Source organism: Gastrolobium bilobum, unplaced genomic scaffold, assembly GCF_033153095.1.
Source record: "Gastrolobium bilobum isolate Gb01-03AN ecotype WA unplaced genomic scaffold, APGP_CSIRO_Gbil_v1 utg2195, whole genome shotgun sequence".
Taxonomy (NCBI): Eukaryota; Viridiplantae; Streptophyta; class Magnoliopsida; order Fabales; family Fabaceae; genus Gastrolobium; species Gastrolobium bilobum.
This window is the reverse complement of record NW_026895782.1, coordinates 1273769-1291084: the sequence shown is the minus strand read 5'-3', so window position 1 is coordinate 1291084 and position 17316 is coordinate 1273769. Positions and strand designations below refer to the sequence as shown.

General features: G+C 35.9%; 2 protein-coding genes across 2 annotated transcripts; both read right to left on the bottom strand.

Moving 5' to 3' along the window:
- Nucleotides 1–1265: 1265 nt before the first annotated feature.
- LOC133295846 (ethylene-responsive transcription factor CRF3-like) lies at nucleotides 1266–2165 on the bottom strand. Its single transcript, XM_061494707.1, has one exon. The coding sequence runs from the start codon at nucleotides 2163–2165 to the stop codon at nucleotides 1266–1268; it is 900 nt and encodes a 299-aa protein (XP_061350691.1).
- A 4304-nt stretch (nucleotides 2166–6469) lies between these two features.
- On the bottom strand, nucleotides 6470–9746 carry LOC133295921 (uncharacterized). Its single transcript, XM_061494847.1, has 7 exons — nucleotides 9498–9746; nucleotides 8599–8740; nucleotides 7938–8085; nucleotides 7784–7859; nucleotides 7546–7657; nucleotides 7337–7428; nucleotides 6470–7153 (listed from the first exon to the last, which is right to left on the bottom strand). Exons 1-7 carry the CDS (start codon nucleotides 9528–9530, stop codon nucleotides 7109–7111), a joined length of 648 nt encoding a protein of 215 aa, XP_061350831.1. The 5' UTR covers nucleotides 9531–9746; the 3' UTR covers nucleotides 6470–7108.
- Between the last annotated feature and the right edge of the window lie 7570 nt (nucleotides 9747–17316).

The window sequence follows — 17316 nt, the reverse complement described above, 5'->3', positions numbered from 1 at the left end:
CTCTGATTTCCCTGGCTTGTTTCGTTGGCTTTGATCGATCGAATTCCATAGTCTTTGTTCCCAGTTTGACATAGCTGATTTTCCATCACGTGACCATCGCATGCCCTAGCTGATTTTCCTTTCCCCCTTCTTTCTTTCTTTCCTTTTCTCTGATTTCCCTATTCTATTCACTCTCGCCTGTTTCTTTCTCCACCTTGATCGACTTTCACAAGTCTTTGTAGTGTAACTGAGTTCCCCTGTTCTCCCTCTTTGCCTTAATTAATCAACTTTCACAGTCTTCGTGGCCTAGCTGATTTTCCCACACATGCCCTAGCTAGCTGATTTTCCCTCACCTAACAGACAGTGCAGTGCCCTAATCTGAAATGATTGCCAGGTGGCTCGTTCTTGTCTTCGTGGCTCAATTTCAGGTTCCTTTATTTTATTTTATTTTTTTATATTAATTTCATTTCTCATTTCTCAAGGTTTGTGTGTATATCTCTATTTTTATTTTAGAGAGTATAATGACTTGAAAATTGATTTTAGAATAAGAGAATCGTCAAGTCAAATTCTGAATGACGGCTTAGATTCAACAAACTTAGAATGGAATCTTTACCTGCCTGAAAAGGAAAAAATATTTTAATAGATGACCCCATTGATTTACTAAATGGATCAAATCATGATAATTTTTAAAAAGAAAATATCCTAAACCAAACATAGGCAATAGGCATAAGACTTTTCCAATAATACACTCCATGCAACATTATTATACATAACATTACAAGTGCTTAATTTATTCATTATCAACACAACTGCACATAGGCAGCACGACTTATTTATAACTGCACGAAAGATACTTTACGAGCACTAGCACCATTTCTCAACACTATTAAGTAGCGAGGGCATTGACTACCACAACTCACGTAATATTACATATAATAATATTATTATTACTATAGAAGAACCACGTTAAAGTGCTATAGTAACTTCAGCACCGTGATCTTCTGAAGACTTAAAAACACACTATAATAACTATATATCTATATAATAGTTATATTGGAATAGATGCTCTCATCATGCCTAGCTATTTCTAGCTAGTCGTAACTGTGCATCATATTTGAAACGTGGGTAGCCCTCGAATACACACTATATATATGCATAATATATATATATATATATATATATATATATATATATATATATTATGCATATATATAGTACTAGATAACAGGTCCATGTATCATTAGAATCCTTTGTGACTTTCCCTTGATATCCATAGTGATGAGTGATTACATGCACCATGGAGTCTGCATAGGGTCCCAGACAGCCGCATCTGGTGGCAAGTTATCCGTTGCATAAACCCCAGCATCTGGTGGCAATGGCAAGTTACCAGTTGCATAAACCCCAGCCTCTGGCACGTTACCAGTTGCATAAACACCAGCATCTGCAGTTATGGGAAAATCTAGGGACATGTCAGTTTCTGCCCAGATGGAATCATCTAAAATTGGCAAGCCCTCATTCATGGAATCTTCTAAAATTGAAAAGTGATCATTCATGGAATCATCTAAAATTGGCAAGCCATCATTCATTGTCCCCCAAAATGGACAAAACTCCTCTTCCTTCTCCATGGGCTTTGCATAGGTTTCAATTGGCATGGGGTTGATTTCCAAGGGAAGAGACATGATGGAGTCACTGGTGTATATTGGTGCAACTCCAACTTGTTGAGAAGCCATGGAAACTGGTGGGTTGGTATTGAAAGTAGAAATATTGGTCATGTTTAAGTTGGGTTGAATCTGAGGCTGAGGATGAGGCTGGTTTAGGTTTTCTATTTGGACAATCTGATCAGGGCTAACAGAAGATGGTGGTGGTGGACATTGAGATTTTTCAGACACAGGGAGTTCTGGTAGATTGAGCTTAGCATCTGAGCCATAAAGCTTGCGTGCAGCAGCATCATAAGCCAAGGCAGCCTCATAGGAGGTCTCAAAAGTCCCAAGCCAGAGGCGAGCACCACGATTGGGTTCACGGATTTCAGCAACCCATTTTCCCCAAGTTCTCTGTCTCACACCTTTGTAGGTGCAACTTGCGTTTTCGGGGCCTCCTTTACCCCTCATACAACCCTTTCTGGAGCTGGCCTGTGCTGATTTCTTCAACTGCTTTTTCTCCTCAGTTCCCATGCCTGGTTTCTGCATTGTGATGTGTTAATTTGGTAGCACACTTATCAATAACGAGGGGGGGTTACAAAAGAAGAGATAAGCTAGCTCTTGGGCTTAGTGAGGGAATGAGGTCCATGGATATATATATTCTCTATTTATATTGCCAAAACAAGGCAAATAAATGAGAGTAAATACTCAAAAACGAGTCCCTGAAACGTGGCCTTTAGTGGTATTAAGCTGCTACTTGGCACGATGAACCAGACAGATAGTGTCCCTTATGAACCTCTTTGTTGATTTCTCTTATACACACTTGGCCTGCGCTTTTGTTGGCATAACAGCTCAGGTGGCAAACGGGCAAGAGCAAACAAAATTCTAAACTCAATTTTCCTTTTTTGATATTTTCCTTTTTGTGAAAGAATTTTTGTGATAGATGAAATGAATGTAGAACAAAAGTATATAAGATGAGACAAAAAGAGTAAAAGAAAATTAAAGCTGTGAGTCAGAGAAAGCGGTTGTTTGGATAATGATCTTTATATATATATATATATATATATATACATTGCTTTTTCCTTCATATGGATAATTTACATTTTGGAGTAATAGTGTTATTTTACCATTGGGTGTAGGCGGCGTCATTTGGAGTAAACGATTGAAGATAAGTGCGTGCGGGGGTTCCAAAACTGGGCACGTGACAATTAGCAACGAAGCATTCATCCGTGGGAAGAAAAAATCTCATGTGTTTCAAGTGAAGGACTTGGGAATCAGTAAATAGTAAAAAGGCAAAACCAGATCCAATGGATTAAGACACTAGAAGTACCAAATGGAACCTAGTTATGAGAGTTTTACCCAAATTAATTGATCGGCATTGTGCACCCTCTTTATTATTGGACACGTAATTCATTGCCCTACTGTTAGGTAGTGTGCCCTTGTCTTTGATGTTTGATGGGTAAAGAAAGAAAAGAGACCAAGGTTCCTCCAAGCCCCAGTTAGGAACACCCCTCCGAGAAGTCTAAATATAAAGAACCGTGCAGAACATCCTCAAAACAGAAAACAACTCATCATATGGATCTATGAATAACGTTACTATAATTGAATGAAAGTGCCAATATTGAAAAGCCAGATAATTTAGAACAAAACAAATACAAGCACCTCGGCTTAACAGAGGCCTATTGTATTCTGAACTATTGTTACAGGTTTTCTAGACTACCGTCAGCAACAACCTAGCTCCCCGAGTTGACCAAGAACTAAAGCCCCTTATAACAATTTTAAAAGGACAAAGTTTTATCTTACAGCAACAAAGCATGCTAATATACAGTGGCGCCAAACTGACCCTATTGCACAAAGTTCATAACACTATTTGTTTCCATTTTAAATTTTAGTTTTCCCATTTCTAAAAAATAGCAGATCAAAAATTGATAACATAAAATCATAGATCTAGAGCCACGGCAAATGTAGTGGCCAATGATTAGAAATTTTGGGCGAATTTTGATCACTCATTTAAATATTACAAAATTCAAACCAACTGGGATCAAAAGCTGTTTGTATAATCCTCATGTATATACTCAATTTGCATAAAGGAGACTGTATCTGTAACTATGAGAGGTCACTAATGATAATATCTTCCCAGGGAAGACAACACGTACTGGAAATTTTTCAGTGCAGTTGACTTTTTGTAAAGACACTTTACCTTCTCAGTGTCATCTCTAATCAGTAATCACATTTGTTGTCAAAGCCATATTATTTTTCCTTGCATCATCAGTTGCATGCTGTATGGCATTTCTAACTAGCATCTGGATAGGCAAAAAGAAAAATCCGAAGCAAGGGTGAATCGCACAATAATTACTAAAGATAAGAATATGCAACACTGGCAGTTAATATTCCAGACATAATATATGTAAAAGTGAACTCAATTTTCTAAATTATTCAGTTTATCACCAATCTAAATGGGTAAAAAATACTCCATCATAACAGTATAATGCACCAATATTATCACTTATGGATCAAATTATTCTAAAGCATCACTAGATCATAAAACAATAGATTACAAATTTACTTGTCATGAGGGAAAGCAGATTAGTTAACATTTCGTGAATATTCTATTCTCTCGCCCAGACAGTCAATATCGACGAGGAAAGAGGAGCAGAACGTTTCATATAATTTTCTAGCTCTTTTGACAGAACACTAGAAAATGTTTCTTCAATAAAATATACATAGTGAATATATAGTACAACTTATAGGCTTAGGAATGTACAAAGTCGGGTTAATCGTGCAATTTTGAGGTCAAAATTCCCATTGCATTCATCATCATTGTCTCCATCCTCGTCTCCATAGATCATTAAATCCCCTCCATCTTCATTGCCTGCCATAGGAAGGACAAGGGATCCATCAAAGTCCCTCTTATAAGAGCTATTCTTCCTTGGCTTTTACCTTGTGATTGTGACTCATCAAGAATTGTTTCGTAGCCATCCTTGCTAATCAAAATGTTTCTGCATGGGTTGTGCATCAATTGTGTTTTCTACCAGAAGATTCATAATTTAAGAACACAATTGGAATTTCGGAATTCATGACTATCATATACATTAATTGGATAAGTGATACTAACATTTATCCATAATGCGAAACGATGCTTTGATCTATGAAAGCCTTCTAGATAATTGAAATCTTTTCTCCGCCTCTATTACTTTTTTAATATGTTCTATATAGCACATAGGAGATATAAATGCACCATTTTCATCATGTAAATGCTACCATCAAGTAGTTACACAACTTTTATAAATTTTCATACTTTTCATTAAAATTATTCTTTCAGCCCTTTCATTAAATCACACACATTTTCTTTATACATGAATCAAATAAAGCCTTACATCCTCCCACAGTCCCACTTGACTTGGGTGATGTGGTAAAATATAATGCTATGATTTAATGAAAATCAATTATAAAGTGCAGAAATAAGGCTAAACTTTCATACATTAATTGCTTCATAATTCATAATAAGGAATAAAATCAATAAGAATCATGGTGATTCTACACATCCATTTGGATGAGATTTTTTTCTTCCCAAAATGCTACCTTTTTTAAAAATAAAAGTGCTGTTTAGATGCAACTTTTTAAAAAATAAAAATTAGAAAAGATAGTACTTCTTTTAAAAGTCAAGAGTTTTGACTTATAATAAAGTCAAAATTCTTTATTTAAAAGAGTTTTTATTTGTTTTTTTTAGGGATATTCTCACCCATTTGAATGAGACCGATTGCCTTCATGGCGTACAACATGAAAGTTTTTGTCACTCACCCCAAATTATTTCACCTATAGTTCGAACAAGAGACCTTTCGATTTTTATTTAAATATAAAATAATTTTGGCTTTAAAAAAATAAATCCTTTCAAAAAACAATCAATAGAAAGATTTTTTGCAAATCTCATTCGAAAGCCCTTCCTCATTGAACCTATCTTTCATACTATTTGAGTATACAAACATATAAATAAGTTAAGAAGCACCCTTTGATTTTAATAAAAATTACTTTTGGGCGAAAACAAAGTCCATGGGCACTTGTACTACATAACAATGAGCAAAGCTTTCAAAATCTCCATTTTGGGCTGCCCGTAGTGTTCAGAGAGCCTGCTTCTGTTGACATGAGACAATATAGCCCCCAGGATCACATGATTCAATGAAACGATATGACTTTGGCTGAAATTACGTGAAATTACGTGTGTTGGAGAACGCATTACAGTGCTTCATTGAAGTTGAAAATATTGATATCCTCCCCAGTCTAAAACAATAATAATAATATGATACGATCCAGTCCAAGCCTACTCAGGTATATAAAAGGGACAAGCACAGGAGGAATTGGGCTTCAACTAAAGGTGATCAGGGCCCAAATATCACTGAAGCAAAGGATGGTGACTCAGCAAATTCTGTTGCAACAAACTGAGTGCGCGCAAGGGAGTAAAGGGAAGGCTGAGGAGAGAGGGAGGGGGATCGAACAAAAAAGAGGAGAATTGAGACCTTGGGAGAGAGTGGAGCCTCTCCAATTGCTTCACATTATCTTTCTTTTCCTGCACTTTTTTGATTTACATTGTTGTGTTGTTTCCTGTTTGAAAGAGGAGCTTAATTGATCCTGATGGACAATTTGCCTCTGAGGATGAATTAGAAGTGTAATTGGAGCTTATCATTTTCAGTTATAATACAGATATGGACGTATTTCCTTCATAGAGCTGTGTTTCGTTTCTGATTTGAGTTGATTTACTGTTGATTGTGGTTGGTCTGTATCAATTCGTTGTTGGTCTGTATCATAATAATAACGAAATCATAAAATACTTATAAGATTAATTATATTCAGACAAAGCTTTCGTACACGCACAAAGTTTACAAATATACAAAAAAAAAAAAAAGTTTACAAATATACCAATCGCTGATACTTCCAACACCGACAAAAGAGATTGAAGTCACAACTCACAGAGTCACAGACACTAAAATTGTCTTCAACCTTCCGTTCACATCACATACATGTAACCAAATGATGCAGATGCACTTTACATCAAATATAAGAGCATGAGAATATATATACTTGGTTTTGGCTGCTCAACCTCACAATGGATTGAGCATAATCTAAATTAGGCAAAACTATGATGCTTGGTTTTGTTTGTCGGCTCAACCTCACAATGGATTGAAAATAATGAAAATTATGACGGGTGACATTAGGCCACAGATTAGAACAACTGCCTTAAAAGGAAGGACTATCACAATCCGGTATGGATTGCAAATTTCGCCATGGTCACTCATGGATCACTTATGCCTCACAAAAGTGGACGAAGACCATAAAGATCAAGATAGCTTGCCAATAAAGAATTTATAAATGAACAGGCATTCAAAAAAACTTTACACCCATGATCAAACCATACACTAATCCAATATTTGGCAACAAAGGCTTAACGTAAACGTGCTTCTTTCCCCAATTGACTCTGGATATTTGATAGTTCTCCATCAACTTTTGAGAAAATCCTTCAAGGAAAAGGGTGGAGGCCCATCCTACAAAGAGTAATGAAAGAATCAGATTGAACACGTGGTAATTTGTGCATAATATAGGAGTTACAGCTCCTTTCACACTAATGTCAATGTTGTGTGTTCTCATCTAAAAAGAGATGACCAATCCAAGGGTTTCTCAGTTAGAAATTGTGTCAAATCTTAAATTAGGTAAGCTATGCCCATTACCTTGCCGGCCTCTTGACTTAAGCACTGTCGTACCACTGTAGCCTGCTGTATTAGCCTCTCCATTGCTGTGTAACTCGGAAGTTTCAAGTGTGCTGGCAATCACCACCATAAAAAAAAAAAAACATATTTAATATGGTAGATACAAGTATAAAGATTTGCAATGAAATACATTAAAAACAAGGAAACATGCAGAAATCAAGTTAACCAACCAAGAATAGCTCGGTTCAAACTATCCGCAACCTGTTGCCGATAATCTAAGCTAAGCAAATGAAACATCGGGGATTTCTCTGGTTCCTTATAAGCAAGAAGAGCCATAAAGTCCTGCAACATTGGCAGCTTAATATTTATTCAATCTTAAGCATGTAAAAAAACACCTACACATATATTAACAACACCTTTATCCCAGATATATATATCACAAAAAAATAATGCAAGACTCAAACATACTTCGAGTTTTTCCATATATTTGGGCTCCTTTCCAAAAGGGCTCAACTTGGTCTGAGCAAACTCCAAAGCTTCTGTGCTGCCAATAAAATGAGATTCTATGAAAGCAGGAAGTTTACAGCATGTTCTCTTGGAGACAAAACTAATCTCTGCTCACCATTTCCTAGAGCAAACAAGCTCGACAAAATGAAGGCTTAGAAGATCAAACTCCAAATCCTTATTGTTCTCTAGAATATCCTGCGCCAGCTGTTCAGTTAGCTCAATAGCCTTAAGCGCATTTCCCTCGAGTGCAAAGTGAAAAATTCCTGAAAAATGAAATTTACCACGAAGGGGGTCTTTACAACTTATAATATTTTCCCAAAAAAAAAAGACAAATAACTTAATAGATATCAGGGGCATTTTCCCTGCACCCTCTGCCAACAGTTTGCAGACAAGTGGAGGAAATATAAAAAAAGTCAAGAGAAGCCTAATTGATATCTTCTAGTAAAAAATATTTGGAAGGAAAAAAGAATAATAAGAATTCAAATGTGTTTAAGACAAAAGTCAGCTGCCATTTCAAAGAGCAGAAGATGTTCTAGTATTAGAGCAAACAATGATACATGTTCTAGAATTAGAGCAAACAATGATACAACATCCTTCTATTAGGGGTTGACTAATCCAATGTGCATTTGTACATGATACAAAATTTTCCCATAATAGTTATAAACGAACATTTGATGCACACTAATCTTCCTGGGGAGCAAGCAAACAAAATATGATTAGGAACCAACCAAAAGTCATTAATTAACTTATACACTGAAAGATAACATAAAACCTACTTTTTCTTTTCTCCATGCCTTCCAAATAATCAGCTGGCTGCTTCATCCCAGTGCAAGCAATGAATGACTCTACTGATTCTTTGTAACAATTATGTATAAGATATGACAGAACAATATTGTGGATGTCATTATCATTTATAGCCTGCAAATTCAAGAGGCCAATAAAAATTACAGAACTTAGTCACATTTATTATGGCAATATAATTAATATAACCAGGAAAAAAACAATAATTGTCAATAGAAACCCAGTAGAGCATACTAAATGCGTTCAATCTCAGCTTAATAATGTTTTCTCTTTATTTTTATTTTTTGTTCAAAAAAAATTTGAGGAAGAAAGTGCAAACACCACTACCAAAAAGCATATTCTCAAGTTTTAAATCACTATTTACAATGTATGAAGACTAACAAACTTGCAATACCTCAGAAGGAATGAATTGAAATTGAATAAAACGAAGTAACTTAATGAGCTACGCCATAGCGAGAGCGCAGGAATAATATCATATTTCATGTTTTCAACCCCTCTTTAGTTCAATTTTCAGTATCAGAAGTTAGGGTTGGGGAAGAATATCTTTCAGTCAATAATTAATTGAAATATTTGCCATGGCGGGTCAAGGGTTTCGGATACAAAAATCACTTGACGGTGGCTACGAGTGATAGAAACCAATTGGGATACAAAGTATGTCACTGGAACCCTAACTATTCATTAAAAAAAATGTAATTAAATATTCAGAGTAAGAAAAGGGCAACAACGACGACGACGACGACAACAACATATTATCCACCGGCTAAATACTCATTAAAAATCTCCACCCCAATCTACAAGATAGGTCTTAACAGTAAGGAGTAGAGAAGAAGAATTGTAGTACAACAAGTAAAACAAAAAAAGGATATAAACATACAATGTTTTCGTATTGACGAGGATCGAGGTCCATGATTTGGTAGAAGACTGAGAGAAGGGCAATAATCAGATGCGGATACAACTAAAGGCGCCGCCAGTTAACAGTTTGCGCTGCCGTGGCTACAAAATGATCCGGTCCGATCCCTCCATTGCGATTGACAGCCAATTCCAATTCCAATTCCAATTCCACCGCCCAAGCACTTAACTCGTCTTGGCCGTAGGGTTGAAAGCGGGGGCTGGGCGAGCTTAGTGAAGTTTATGTAAAAAAAGTTAATTTCACATTGCCCAAAAAGTATTATTATTATCTTTTTTTTGGTAAATCCCAGAAGTATAATATAAATCTAAGTGTTAGTTTAATATTACTCATTTATAACAAAAATCAAATGATTTGGCCTAATTCATTAGCATTTAATCAATTTTATAAAATACTCAAATTCTGTTGTTAAAACAAAAATCACAATTTTAAAGTTTAAACAAAGGCTTTAATGTTTCTAAAGTGAATGTAGATAAGTTATTTACATTCGCTCCCAAAATGTTTTTGTTTTGAGTTAAAAAATTAAAAAATTATGATAAAAAATACTATTATAACCCTGAAATAAATTATAATTACAAAAATATCTTGATTTTCGTCTCAAAACGACATCGTTTTGGGCTCAATATAGATAAGTTACCTACATTGACGGTAGAAAAAGTGAACCCTTAAACAAAATCATGAATTACAACTACTTATCACAATCTGTATTTAAATTACTTTTAGAAGCAAAATATCCAAACTAAATCAATAAGTCCATATTATGTAAATTAAAATAACTTCATGAATCCAACAAATATATCATGATGCTTGTAATAGCCAAAAATTTTGGGAGAGTGACCAAAGTGCCATGCTTGGACAAAAAAATTACCAGACTACCACGCCAACAGTAAATTTTGTCAAAATACCACGCGACATAATCCACGCCACAGTAAGTTTGTCAAAATACCACGCGGCATAATTCGCTACACAGTGTAGCGAATTATGCATGCAAGTAATTCGCTATACAGTATAGCGAAAAATGCCAGATCAGAATGTACAGAACCAAAAATGCCACATGTCAAATTTTGAGAAATTTGCTACATAGGGTAGCGAATTTCTCAAAATTTGACATGTGACATTTTTGGTTCTGACGTGACATATTTCGCTACACAGTGTAGCGAATTATTGGCATTTTGGCAAAATTTACTGTTGGCGTGGCAATCTGGTAATTTTTTTGTCCAAACGTGACAAAATAGTCACTGTTCCAAAATTTTCTCATCATTTTCTCTCTCGTGCAAGTACAATTCTTCGACAAACAATTTGTAATTGTGGAAAACAAAAGAACAAAATTAAAAACAAAAATTTTTTTTATACCTTTTATTTTTTCTTCAAGCAATATTTATTACGTAGCTAATCTCCACCGTATATTAAAATTTGGATGGTATATTCAACCAAGTTAAAACGAAAAGCATCAATAACTCTTCCTCTAACATTAAATGTTGATTCTGATACTAGTGTAAAAATTGGTATAAATCATGTCACTCCCAAAAGTAGTATTGGTACAGGATCAAATCTAGGTCATTCCACCACCTACTCAGCTCACATACACCAACTGAATTATCACCATTTGATATTACTATAAATATTATTTAATTTAATTTAAAATATATAATACGATATAAGCCGGCACTATAGGTTTATAAGTCCCGTATATAAAAAAAAATTATTACCTATTTTTTAAATAGAATTTTTTAAAAATCTAAATTTATTATATTTGATTATATATAATAAGTTGAATCTGATATGATATAAATTAAGTCGTACTATAAACTGATATGCCACTTACACCCCTAGTCTTGGATACTCCTGTGCTGCTGCGAGTGATGCAGTAATTAATTTTGTGTAAATAGTTTAATTAGTCTCTAAAAGAGCAATAGGTCCATCATATTAGATTATTAGTACATAAAAGGTCTCCTAAAGTGCAATCTCTCCGTCTAAATAATGATCACCTCGTTATCCGTGGCACATTGAGGGCCAATGCTGTTTGAAATTGACACATACAAATCGTAAAATAGAAAAGAGAACCGGAACATAAAAATATCACCTTTGAAAAATCACATGGGCAGTATAAATGGTAGAAGACCACCCTAGATCAAGATGTTAGGATAAGATCACCTTTGATCTTATTCTTCAACTAATGAAGACCAAGTCTTTAGGAAGAGTTTGTTAATATCTTGTATCTGTATAGTTTGGTTAAGATAGTTTGTTTGTTCTCCATATAGTATTGTTACGATAGTATTAGTATTGTTACGATAGTTTGTTATCGTTTGTTTCAGTTTGTTATCGTTTGTATATATAATTGGCTATCTGCCACAAAGCAATACAACACTTATCATTCAATCCTTTCATACTTTTCTATATGGTATCAGTTTAACAGTAACGATCCAATTTCCCATGGCTGATTCAGATTCTTCCGCTGCCAATGACAACCACTGTGGTAAGCTATACCATGATGTCTCTAAATGTTACCAACTTCATGGCAAACCACCCTATGGTCGGGGTAGAGGACGTGGCAAACCCTATGACAAAAGGAACTACACAATTAGTTCTCCTGCACCACAAACCGCAGTTGCCATACCTACGTTTTCCAACCCGAATTTCGTTCCAAATCTGACTCCTGAGATTCTTCAGCAGATTGCCAACATGGTTGTCTCTCCCTCTACACCCTCTGCTAATACTACAACACTTTCTGGTAAGCACATTCCAAATTACACCTGGTTAGTGGATAGTGGTGCTTCTCAACACATGACTGGGAATCTTCAATTAATCTCGAATGTTGAATCCATTCCACCTACTTCCATAGGCTTACCAGATGGTGATCAACTCGTATCAGTTCAACGAGGAATTTTTCAGTTGACATCCAATATTATTCTTCAGGATGTGTTATATGTTCCACAATTAAAATGCAATCTTATCTCAGTTGCTCAATTACTTGCTGATACAAATTGCATTATTTCTTTTACTCACACTGGATGTGAATTGCAGGACCCCACAACGAGGATCAAGATTGGACTGGGTAGATTGCAGGCTGGTGTTTATGTGCATGACTCCTTAAATAAAAGATCCTCCCTTACTGCATGTACTGCTCAAAAACAACAGACTGCAGATATTTGGCATCGTCGCTTGGGTCATCCGTCGTTTCAGTCCTTGCATTTTCTCCCTTTTGTTACAATGAATAAACATAAGGAAATTTCTTCTTCAGTATGCGATATTTGCCTTAGAGCACAACAAACTCGCACTGTATTTCCTGTTAGCATTAATAAAACTACTTCATGTTTTGATCTTATTCATTGTGACATATGGGGTCCATATCAAACTGCTTCTTTAACTGGTGCAAGATATTTTTTAACTATTGTGGATGATTTTAGCCGAAATGTCTGGGTTTATTTAATGAAGACTAAAACTGAAACGTTCCAATACTTATCTCAGTTTCTCTTGATGGTTCGTACTCAGTTCAATGCCAATGTCAAAATAATACGATCCGACAATGGTTCAGAGTTCTGTGCTACTAATCTTCGTAAGGTTTACTCAGACATGGGGATTATACACCAAACATCATGTGTGGACACACCACAACAAAATGGACGAGTCGAACGGAAACACAGACACATTTTGAATGTAGCACGGGCACTACGCTTTCAAGCTCATCTTCCCATTGAATTTTGGGGAGAATGTGTTCTCACTGCTGTTCATCTAATCAACAGGACCCCGACACCTCTTCTTCAAGGACAGACTCCATTTGAACGCCTTTTTAATCGTACACCAAACTACGATCACATTCGTGTCTTCGGATGCCTTTGTTATGCTCATCCACGTCCCAAATTGTCAGACAAGTTTGCTGCAAGGTCAGTCCGATGCCTGTTTCTGGGATACCCTTTTGGCAAGAAAGGATGGAGGCTTTATAACCTTGATACACAGACCATATTTGTCTCTAAAGATGTGGTATTTGAAGAAACCATCTTTCCCTATGAAACCCAAACAGAAACTCCTACCAACATTGAAGTTTCCCAACTGATGCAGTCTCATGTTGAAGCAGAACCAACACCGGCTGCACACGACACATCTTCTTCCACTCAATCAGTTGATTGCGAAATTGCACCACATCCTACAACTCCTGCAGATGTTAACCAACGCTCTTTACCTTTGGTTGCACACTATGAACAGTCCATACTACCAGGAACTGTTACATCAGATAATCTAGTCGACCAACATGAACAGTCTCAAATACCATCAACTACTGCATCAGAAACTTTGGGTCGTGGTCATCGTTCTCGCCATCCTCCCAAATATCTCAAGGATTATACATGCACCAATGTCATAGCATATAATCCAGCAGCCTCTTCTACCTCCTCCAGTCTATCCTCAGGTATTCCTTATCCCATTGCTAACTTTGTTTCTTGTTCTAAATTTTCTCCCGAACATCAACAGTTTCTTGCTGCCATTTCTTCTGGAGTCGAACCTAAATCATTCAAAGAAGCTGTCACAGATGAACGATGGCGTTTAGCAATGCGAAAGGAAATTGATGCACTTGAGCAAAACAAAACATGGGAGCTTACTTCTTTGCCACCTGGTAAACGTGCAATCCCTTGTAAGTGGGTCTACCGCATCAAATACAATTCAGATGGTACTGTGGAGCGATTCAAAGCACGGCTGGTAATTGCTGGTAATAATCAAATACCTGGCGAAGATTACTTTGACACATATGCTCCTGTAGCAAAGATGGTTAGTGTGAGGACACTTCTGGCAGTAGCAGTTGCCAAGAAGTGGAAATTATACCAGTTAGATGTTACAAACGCCTTCTTACACGGAGATCTTAAAGAGGAAGTTTATATGCGAGTTCCTCAAGGCTTCCAGCATCACAAACCCCATCAAGTATGCCGCTTATATAAATCACTCTATGGATTGCGACAGTCCCCCATAAATTGGTTTGCTAAGTTGCGGTCATCTCTTGAGTCCTACGGTTTTACTCAATCTAAGGCTGATTATACTCTATTCACCTTACACAAGAATGGTCACTTCATCGCTCTTCTCATCTATGTTGATGATATTATCTTAACTGGGGATGATGCAACCACATGCAATGCTGTCAAAACTTTTCTCCACTCATGCTTCCATATCAAAGATTTGGGGATTTTAAAATATTTTCTTGGAATAGAAATGGCTCACAGTTCTTCTGGTCTCTTTCTAAGCCAACGAAAATATGCTCTCGACATATTGGAAGATACTGGCCTCCTTGCATGCAAACCTTGTGACTTTTCTCTTGAAACAAATCATAAACTTGCTATTACAGAAAGTCCCACTTTCTCGGATCCAGCAAGGTACAGAAGGCTCATAGGACGTCTAGTTTATCTGACTATTACCAGACCCGAGTTAAGCTACTCCGTCCATGTTTTATCGCAATTCATGCAGAATCCCACCGAAGCTCAATATGAAGCTGTTTTACGTATTTTGCGATACATAAAAGCTAACCCCGGTCAAGGATTACTGCTTCAATCAGAAAATGACCTTCTTCGAGCTTATTCTGATTCCGATTGGGCTAGCTGTCCACTTACCAGGCGATCAGTCACAGGCTATTTTATTATGTTAGGCACTTCCCCTATCTCTTGGAAAACAAAGAAACAGCCTACAGTGTCACGCTCCTCTGCAGAGGCTGAATATCGCGCAATGGCAGCAGCCACAGCTGAGTTATTATGGATCAAATCGTTCTTAAACTCTCTTGATGTTCCCCATTCACAGCCAATGCTTTTACATTGTGATAACCAATCTGCTATGCAAATAGCTGCTAATCCAGTGTTCCACGAACGCACCAAGCATATAGAAATCGATTGTCATTTTGTGCGAGATCATGTTTTACGAAATACAATCGCTACTTCTTATGTTCGTTCCGATCAGCAGATTGCAGACATTTTTACCAAAGCCCTTGGCATGAAGCAATTCGGTTTTCTTCGCAGCAAGTTGGGCATTTCTTCATTACATGCTCCAACTTGAGGGGGAGTGTTAGGATAAGATCACCTTTGATCTTATTCTTCAACTAATGAAGACCAAGTCTTTAGGAAGAGTTTGTTAATATCTTGTATCTGTATAGTTTGGTTAAGATAGTTTGTTTGTTCTCCATATAGTATTGTTACGATAGTATTAGTATTGTTACGATAGTTTGTTATCGTTTGTTTCAGTTTGTTGTCATTTGTATATATAATTGGCTATCTGCCACAAAGCAATACAACACTTATCATTCAATCCTTTCATACTTTTCTATACAAGACCACTTTAAATTTTTCCCTAGTTTTGCTGCAGTTCTTAGCCAAATCAATAAAAATAGCCAATAATTCATCATTAATTTTCAAAATATTGAACATAATCAACTCGACTTTTCCTATTCTACTTTCTTCACGCTTACCTAATGATCGAATTAGTAGCGGGAACTATAAATGCCAGCAACACGTGGGCAAAGGATGTTATGCTTGCGCGCAGCAAACAATTTCTTTTATATTGAAGAGATTATTCATGCGCCACACGAAATAGCGTGGTGACTATAATTTTTCTTTCACAAAAATATTTTTGCTCAGAATATAAGTTATTTATATTTATTTTTAAAATAAAATTATTTTGAAATTAAAAAATTATAATTATAAAGACTAAAATAATTTTAAAATAAATTAAAATTATAAAAATATTATAATTTTCATCTCAAAACGATATCGTATTAGACTTACTGCAGCAGATAACTTATATGTAATAATTACCGCAGCAAAAAAACGGATCCTTTTTTATAATAATTACTTTTATTCCGAAACGGATGGTCGAAAACATAAAAAACAAAAATTCATTTTCCTTTTTCCCCCATTTCCCTTGAATTAGACGCACGAAAGGAAGAGAGAGTTGATGGGTGGTGGTCGTAAAAAAAATAAATTATCGACAGCATCAAAAATCATCCAGTGGTTGTTGCATGTGCAAGTTCGGTGGGTAAAAGTCACCATGCCCATTGTCAAAGGTAAGCAGTTATACTCTGTAACTGGTAGTCTGTGAATCTTAATAATAAATTGACTAAAATCACTGTCTGTTTGTAGGATGATGAGTTGAATTGTCAATATTTTGCTTGGCTTTATAACTGAACCGACTGCATTGTAGCTCCTACAAATGAAAAAGAAATTTGATGGATGAATCTTATTTGCACGATTTGAAGTTTGCAAAGTGAAGTTAGAAGTCTAAAATTATGTGTAATAACAATGTGTATTCTTATGATGATGGTTTTTATGATAATGTGAGGGGTAGGTTTTGTTGTTGTTGTTGAAATAGGTACAACGGTATTATTAATAAGACATGTCTACTGGACTTTTCAATGTTTTTTTTGGATAGTAAAGTGCTTTTGTAATGACATTGAGAAAAATGGATTTGGTGCCCTATTGTTCCTGTACTTTGTGTAACAACATAAATGAAAGTGTGTTTGGATTTGGTGTCCCATTTTGATTTTGTATACTATGGTTCAAGTCTGTTTATCCTTTGTTTGGTTCATGGGATTTTGGCTCCTCCTTTTCCTTGGACAATAGAGCAAGAGACCTATGTAAAGCCAAAATAGTATGTTTGTTGATTGTTTCTTGGTAATATGATAATTGATAAAAGATTTTTGCTGGAGTTTAAAGACATATTATTAGCAATAAAGATTTAAGGATATATAATACATCCAATTAGCATTTTAGGATTTTTGAAGCTAAAACTAAATCCCAGTTTACTATGAAAATAGAACCTA

Coding starts and splice junctions, on each gene's coding strand:
- LOC133295846 (XM_061494707.1), bottom strand. CDS start 2,165: ATGCAGAAACCAGGCATGGGAACTGAGGAGAAAAAGCAGTTGAAGAAA.
- LOC133295921 (XM_061494847.1), bottom strand. CDS start 9,530: ATGGACCTCGATCCTCGTCAATACGAAAACATT. Junction 8,741..9,497: donor CTCGTCAATACGAAAACATT/GTATGTTTATAT, acceptor TTGAATTTGCAG/GCTATAAATGATAATGACAT. Junction 7,860..7,937: donor CTTGTTTGCTCTAGGAAATG/GTGAGCAGAGAT, acceptor TTTTATTGGCAG/CACAGAAGCTTTGGAGTTTG.